The sequence below is a fragment of the Lycium ferocissimum genome, unplaced genomic scaffold (assembly GCF_029784015.1).
Source record: "Lycium ferocissimum isolate CSIRO_LF1 unplaced genomic scaffold, AGI_CSIRO_Lferr_CH_V1 ctg5631, whole genome shotgun sequence".
Lineage (NCBI taxonomy): Eukaryota > Viridiplantae > Streptophyta > Magnoliopsida > Solanales > Solanaceae > Lycium > Lycium ferocissimum.
The window spans coordinates 11878-20025 of record NW_026726053.1 but is presented as its reverse complement, the minus strand read 5'-3'; the positions used below and the strand labels follow the sequence as shown (position 1 = coordinate 20025).

At 34.1% G+C, this 8148-nt stretch overlaps 1 protein-coding gene and 1 pseudogene across 1 annotated transcript; both read right to left on the bottom strand.

Moving 5' to 3' along the window:
• Positions 1-337: 337 nt before the first annotated feature.
• LOC132044955 (putative germin-like protein 2-2) lies at positions 338-3896 on the bottom strand (annotated as a pseudogene).
• Positions 3897-4923: 1027 nt separating this feature from the next.
• Positions 4924-7946, bottom strand: LOC132044954 (uncharacterized). The gene is made up of 7 exons (XM_059435491.1): positions 7470-7946; positions 6219-6322; positions 5862-6078; positions 5703-5780; positions 5556-5606; positions 5385-5471; positions 4924-5043 (listed from the first exon to the last, which is right to left on the bottom strand). The coding sequence occupies exons 1-7, from the start codon at positions 7944-7946 to the stop codon at positions 4924-4926; spliced, it is 1134 nt and encodes a 377-aa protein (XP_059291474.1).
• Between the last annotated feature and the right edge of the window lie 202 nt (positions 7947-8148).

Below are 8148 nucleotides of genomic sequence, written 5' to 3'. Positions count from 1 at the left end.
GTGAAGATGAAGTGTGTTCGAGAGTGGTGGTTGCGTGGGGGTGGGATTTGGTTAGGGATGGGTGGTGGGGTGTGGGGTAGGGGTGGGTGTGGTGTGGGATGGTGGGGTTGGGGTGGGATTGGTGGGGTTGGGGTGGGATTGGTGGGGCTTAGGTGGGTATTTTTCGAAAAATGTTTTCTACCAACCAACCGAACATGAGAAAATAAGTAGAAATTCACTTATTTTTGAGGAAAACATTTTCCTCCATACCGAACACACCCTTAATGATGAAAAAGTTCGATAAGAAAGAGAGACTAATACAACGTGATAATTCAAACACATTTCCTAGTAAGTTGAATTGGATCATAAAATGTTGTTTCCCAAAAAGGTTGCATCAGAATATCTGATTCTATCATTCATTCACGAACAAAAACATTAACCAAACACAAAATGGATCGGAATAAAAGTTATCCTAAACAAAACAGAAACAAGAGCTTAAAAATTGCAACAAAACAACACGGATAATCCAAATACTACATCTTTTTCAGAAGCGCGACTGCATCAGAACGGTAGTGTTTCGATCAATTTGAAATGCCTTGGCAAGAATATCAACTGGAATAGCTGGATTCGATCCAAATACTGAACTCGCAACAGAAATGAGTCCAGGGTTTTGGCTACTAAGAGCTGCAACTGCATAAGCATTCGCGTCTCTTACATTCCTCTGGAAATGGACGACCCACGGGAAACACGAAAGTGTCACCTACTTCAAGTGTTTTAGTTATAAGACGATTCTCGGGGCTGGAGATAATAAATCCAACTTCAATGCAGCCCTCGATGACTACGAGTATTTCAGATGCACGAGGATGAGTGTGTGGAGGGTTTACTCCGTTTGATGCTAAATCTAAACGCACCATAGAAATGCCAAGAGTATTGAGTCCTGGAACTTGGGCAACAGATACTAGGGTCGAACGAAATTCAAGTGCATTTGATGTGTTCCCTGCTAACTGCAGCCCACTCAAATAGAAGTCATCTGCTTCTACTAGCTTCGGATCCTTGCATGCCATGCCATTCAGGAGCACTGCCAACATTATGAGTACGGTTGAGAATATAATATAATTAAACAAATAAAATTTGTTTTCTCTAACAACTCAAGCTTGAGATGGTCACACACTTCAAGCATAGGTCTTAAGATCGAATATTATCGTCATTCATTATCATAAACAATTCTCCATATACTTAGCCCATGAAAAAAGAATCAGGCCCGCTCGAGAGGGGGCGTGTTAATAATATAACTAAATAATAAGAATGTGTTTTCTCTAACTACTTAAGGGGCCACACACCTCATTAAGTACAACCACCATATTTAATACTTGGATGTATTTGGTACGACGGAAGTTATTCTTTGCGAAAAATGGAATCGGAAGTTATTCTCTGTGAAAAATATTTTCTAGAAAAGAATGTCTTCCATGAAAATATAAATCTGGTGTTCGGTTGGTCAGTGAAATTACTTTTCCGGAAAAAAGTCTTTATGTTGAAAAACTAATATTATTTAAGAATATAATTAATACTAATAGTAATGTATGAGTATTGGAAGTCCTTTTCTAATAATCAAACACTAGAAAATTTATCTTTTTTACGGAAAATCCCTAGAGAATGACCTCCATCGTATATAACACACGTAGGGAATCACTTTGTCAAGTTTTAATTAAATATTTTTGTTAACATAAAAAGCTAAGACAATTAAATAAGATTAGATATATGCTAAACTTATACCAGATTACATATATGCTAAACTTATACCTGAGCTTTGTGGAGTCTGCTACACAAAAATCTTGAAGTGGACTATGATCAGATGCTAAAGCAGCTGAACAAATTACAAAAAGGAGCCCTAGCACAGTAAACTTTGCATCCATTTCAAGCTTTATTTTCTTTTTAACTAAGCAGAGAATATTGAATAGCTTAGAGTTGAAGAACAATGTTTGAACTAAAGACTGCAGTTATAGTAATTGAGAAATATAAAGTTAACATAGTTTTGTGCTGTCCTACCGAAGCTCATTGTTAAGAATAAAACGTGTTGAAACAGTAAAAGAACCTTTCTTCTTTTGTCACATTGCAGATGGAGCCTAACCAGTGTGCAAAATGAACCATTAATAGTTCAATTTCTATTTATAATTTTTACAGGATACAACTTATAAATGTTTTCAGTAGCATGATTGATAAATAAAAAAGATATTCAAGCTATTCAAATGGTCAGGCGCTTGCAAAAAGTGACATACTTTTCTCTAATGATTTTGGTTTTTTCACCATTTTTTGAAACAAAAACTAGTTTTTTAATTTCCAAAATTGACAAAGTGACAATCTTTACCGAACATATCAAAAGGGAATGTATACCATATAAACTGAGATGAAGGGAAACTATTCAATATAATTCAGCTGCATAGATAACAAAATCATTTCTTTATGGGGTTGTTACGACCCAGCGAATGTTTTTAGAGAAAAAGAAATGTAAATAATATTTGATATTGAGTAATATATATTTTGTGCCCTCTTTCCTATGTTTAAAAACATTGATGTTGGGTCTGCTAAAATATATTTTTTCGTGGTATTGTCTTAATGGTATGTTCCTTTTAGTTGCTCTCATCTAAGCAATTAAATTTAAATAGAATCATATAACACCTTGGCTCCAGCTTTTCTTTATTATTTTATTTCACTAATTATTTATCTTAATTTGTTCTGTTTTGGCCAAGGCTAGGAAAGCAATTGTTATGTTGGCAAAGCTGCGTGCCATGATAAGATACGACGTACGTACCTGACAAATCGCAAAGACAAAAGACAGACTTTGAGCATGGAAGATTTCTGCACGGTCACGTAAATCTTTTACTTAATAGATAGCACATAAATCATAAACGGAGAACTTACAAAATTGATTACGCGAAAGAGTAGGACTAAAATGAATCGCGGCTAGAGTTACTAGTGGGTGGCGGTTGTCATGTTAGAGGAACCACCTATCATCAAAGGCGGAGCCAGAATTCGAGGTTTGTGGGTTTGGAAACTTGAGACATGACAACGACCTCAAGCTAATATATACTAACCGCCAAACTAATGAACGAGCATTGATATATTCAATACAGTATATATTTAAAAAGCAACAAATCACTTAAAACACTAAAATAGGCAAACAAATGGAAAAAAAAAGAGGAAAAAGAGAATACTGTACATATAACTCACCAGTCGGCAGGGCGTTTGTTGGTGGTCCGGCAGACGGTGGCAGTGGTGGTCAGCGGCAAAAGTTAGAATCCTAAATATTTTTGAAAATCTAAATTTGGGTTTGAGCATATATTTGGTTTTGTGGAAGTAACTGAGAGTCTCTTTTGCTTAGGTTGGACGATGCTTTTTCCTTTTTTTTTGGTTGTTTATTTTATCTTTTCTTTTATTAATCAAGTTTTTTATAAAGAAATTTCTGCATATAGCAAAAAGAGGAAAACTGATGCAAAGTCTATTTCACTGTGCCTTTTAAAGTTTATTTTATTGTTCATTTTAAAAAGAGAATCCGTGTAAATAGCCAAAAAGAGTAAATGCAAAACATAAAATTGAATGACGCAGGTCGGTTTCAAACCCACACCTTGTGATATTTAATTCACTTGAAAGTTGTTTAGGAGATATATAAACACCCGTAAAGTTAAATTGCTAAAGTGAGTTTTGGGAACAAATTAAGGGGGTATTTTATGTATTTTTTCTATTATTTATTGTATTCACAATTATAACTTAAATGTCATAACTGGTGCACTGATAAATACAAATTAATGAGATTCCATCAATAATCGTCTTCCGCAAACTTTTAATCAGAAAAGGTTTGTAGCAGGAGGTAGAGGCCTTTGAATTGAACTATCACAATTCAGAACAACGAAATATATGAAAGAAATGCTTACCAATAAGCATTGATATCAATCACAAACCAAGCTGATCATACATCAATTCTTTTCTACACAAAGCCAGGGAGTAGTCTCCATGATTGACAGGTCACGTGTGATAACTATACATTATTGCTTCATAAAGTTCTTGCACCTAAAAACATAGTTAGTGAGAGTGTTACAAGTCACATGAAAGGAAGTTATCTCGAAGAACCTATAATTTCTTGAAATTCATGCAGACTTAGCATAAGATAGAGTACAATAATTTTTGATAAAAGTGATACCAATTAATTGAGAACACGTTTTAGACATTTTAGTTAAGTCTTATTTTCTAGGAGTCTTTTAGCCCTATTAGAGATTTTTATACCAGTAAAAGATATAGAGAACTTCTAATATTTTTATTTTTATTTTGTATAATATTGATCAGAGATATATTCAAATCATGTAAGCAAACATATTAATTGCAATTATGAAATACTATATTAGAACAAAAACTTTTGATACGATGAGGAAACTTGTTAAACTATGTTGATTGAGTAACGGTTAGTAGGACTTGGCCTAAGATGTGTGTGAGGTGAAATGGCATGTCTCGAAATTCCACAAATAGTTCTGTTCTATGTTATATATTTAGTACGAAGTATAAATGAATACTTTAGTAATTAGGAATGAGTATTTTTGCTTATTTTCCATCCCCACTCCAAACCCCCCCCCCCCCCACAACTATTTTTTTTTGCCTTTTTCTATTACCTCTCCATCTTTTGTGTTCCGCTTTTATAATGAGTATATTTAAGCATTATACTGAATAAAGAAGATCATGTATTTCATAAAATAGTAAGAAGAAAAAGATTCACTTTAAATGAAGATATAAATAAATAATGCCTGAAAAATTAATAATTCATTAACATGGCAAAAAATCAACCAATTGAAAAAATAATTCAATCAAAGCTCTTCATCAGCAATGTAATTCCCGGCCTTCTCCTCCTGCTCAAAATAAACATCACAAAGAGCAACATGAGCTAATCGAAGTGGCATGTCAGTATAATAAACTATACAAACTTAATACCAAAAAGCACACCTCTGCAAGACTCCTGTACTTGTTTATCAACTTAGTCCTTCCCTTGCTCATTAGAGAACTAGGGGACATATTCATCCTCTGCAAGGAAAAGAAAAACACACACATGGATCTTAGCGAAGACTCAATATTACATGAATAGCTTCAGAAATTACATTATATCATGAAAGAACAGCAAAATAAATGCTTCAAATAAAGATTACTTAATCATGTAACCACATTCCTTTGAGCAAGTTTCTCTTCTTACATCGGGTAAGAAAACACAAACAACAACCTTAAAAAGGCAATATAAAGCAAGATGTTATTACTACTTAAAGAGTGCAAATAAGAAAGGCAACAAAAAGGACTTTAAGCAAGAGGAAATGAATGCAATAAATATGATCTTAGGAATGCCAATATCACGGTGAACTACAAAAGCTCACCTCTTCAAATTCAGGTTTATACAGTTCTACGCCACTAGTTTTCTTTGCTGGTACAAAGTTAAATACGTTGTGGAGATGTTCGTTTTCCTGTTATCAAGCGAATAATCAGAGCTGCATTATAAATGTAATTAGTGACCAACGAGATGGAAAGAGAAAAAAGTTGAAACTTACCATCATGTGATTTATAAAAACGTAACCTAAAAATCTTCTTATGTAACTTATCTGCAATTGAAGTCCAATTATAAGAACAAAATCTAAGCCAAAAGAATAGCAATCGGTAACATATGTTAGGAAATAAAGATGTTCGGGCTAAGAAACCTGTTTCAATTGTGACCAGGTACTAAAGATAAGTCTTGTTCTGCATAAAGTGAGGGTGGTCATCTTATTGTAATCATCCTGCAATCGAATTGTTGGGCCTTTTGGAAGACAGAAAAATAATATGGATATTTGTAATTACCACAAAAGATCTATGTATACCTCGAGAATTTTTGAAGCATCTTGATTGGTGCCACTGCATGCTCTTTTCCCATGCTTCATTATGTCATCTTTCATGTTCTTTGTACTTTCATATTCCTCTGCTCGATTTGAAAATTTCTCAAGACTGCCAATTTCAAAAATTAAAGCAAGTTCAATGCTAGCAGCATTAACATGTTCATCATCTTCCTCTAGTTGATTTAGAAGATAAGGGATCAACCTATACCAATGAATGAAGATATTAACCTCACCACTTTTAGCAAAGTGAAATATATCATATCAGAAAAATACTAAAACATCAAGAGGAATACTAGCAATCGAAAATTCTACTAACTATACTAAATTATCTTCATAGTATACTCTTTCCACTTTTTGTGATCGACACTCCATCTATTAATGTCTGAAAGGAGGAGAGCCCAAGTTGATATTGCAGTAGCAGTCCTGGATGACGGATGTTTGGTCTCCTGAAATTTCAAAATGTACAGCTTTTAAAACGCCCTCACATAAATTTGACAAACTATAGCAAAACTCATTAAAGTAGAACATTCAATACCAAAGCTGACATAAAATACATGTTGCTTGGACTCTTCAAATATGCCGCCGGTTGCATGTCGGATCCTCCAAAAATAGTGTACGTTTGGAAGATCCGACACGGGCGCGACAATATTTTTGGAGAGTCCGAGCTACATAGCCCAAAATACAAAGGTTTACAAAGTCTACTACATAAAGAACCATACTAAGAGACTGGAACAACATTGCTTACTACTAATCCATGTATTTATGTTTCCCTTAGCAGACTCACTTGCTTAAGGATTCATAGTGTGTACTCACCAGGATTAAAATTTCTTCCTAATGCAACGGTGGTGCTCTGTGCGTACTTTAACATAGTCAAAGCTAGTTCTCATTTAGAGGTTCCATAAGCCACTTCATATCAAATTACTTGTATTTCATTTTTTTTGAGAAGGTAACATGAAATTACTTGTATTTCATTTTCTCAAGTATTTAGTCTCCAACTGATTTTTTTTTTAGGTCATCCTAAACAAAAGTTATGCAACACTATAATATCTTTTTTTTTTTTTGGTTGTGAGAAGGCAACGGTTACTATGATATCTTATATTGATTAAACATCTTAAATTACTATATTGTTTATCTAAGAGATTATACAATGGTTGTTTCAGTATGTATCTCTAATAAAAAAACTCAGAAAGATGAGAAGAAACACAGCTCCACCACACCCCCCAAAAAGCAACTGGCTAGGGTGGATTCCCATATAACTAATGCAAGAATATTTTCTTAAACTTGATTAGTCAAAGACACATATCTTCAGTCAAGGAAGGAAGATTCCATTCATGTTATTTCATAGTTAATGATGCATTGGCACTGAAATAGACAAGCAAAACACATAGGGAAATATAATGTTTGCCAAATGTTCCTCCAACTAGTACTATATGAACATGACTTTTGAAAAAGAAATAACTTCCTTTGTAAAGCTATCGTAGTTTTTATTTAGATGCGTCAGTATATAAAATACATGTCGTGTCGAGACGGTATATAATCGCTAGTTAGAAAAATAGGAATATGCACAACACAATTATTGGACGAGAAACTTACTTTGGATTTTGATTCTTGATTCATGAATTGCCATATAATTTCCATTGATCTTTCTGTGCCTACAGAGTCTCTTGCAGCCACAAGAGTGACAATAGACAAACACTCCATCACCTTGACAGTGTGAGACAATTTAGATTTGAGGAGTTGAGGAAGAAACTCTAGCGATTCTTCATAAATCTCATATGCACCGTCACCCGAACCAAGACTGAGTACTACTAATCCTTTAAGTTGTAATGCTAAATCAATCTCTGATGCAGAACCTCGTTTCAAGCAATTTTGGCATCGGTGTACCAAAGTGACAAAATTATTCTCAGCAAATTCATAACGAACATTGCTCTCAAATTCCTCAACCAATGTCTTTAGTGCGTTTTCTCTTGCCGAACTCCTAAGCAAAAAGTATGCAATAAACTTGAGATTTGACAGGAAAAAAAGAACCACACTTCTAGACAGGTAACTTTTAGAGGTTTGATTAGTCATCCATTTATTTGACTTTTATGAACTCTCAAAACTATTGATGTATACAACTGACGTTAACACCAAAAGATGGACTATAAGGGGTCATTTGGTAGCTGGTTAGAGTTATGTAGGTATTAGCAATACATGGATTAGTTATGAGGGAATCTATGTATTATTTTATTTGGAGATTAGTTATGCAGGGTTTAAATATTCATTTATTAGT

Bases quoted from the DNA above. Each gene is read 5' to 3' on its own strand.
- LOC132044954 (XM_059435491.1), bottom strand. From the start codon at position 7,946: ATGACTAATCAAACCTCTAAAAGTTACCTGTCTAGAAGTGTGGTTCTT. The intron at 6,079-6,218 runs GTATACTATGAA...TCATTGGTATAG, and splicing joins GATCACAAAAAGTGGAAAGA to GTTGATCCCTTATCTTCTAA. The intron at 5,472-5,555 runs GTAAGTTTCAAC...GCTTGATAACAG, and splicing joins TTTTTATAAATCACATGATG to GAAAACGAACATCTCCACAA.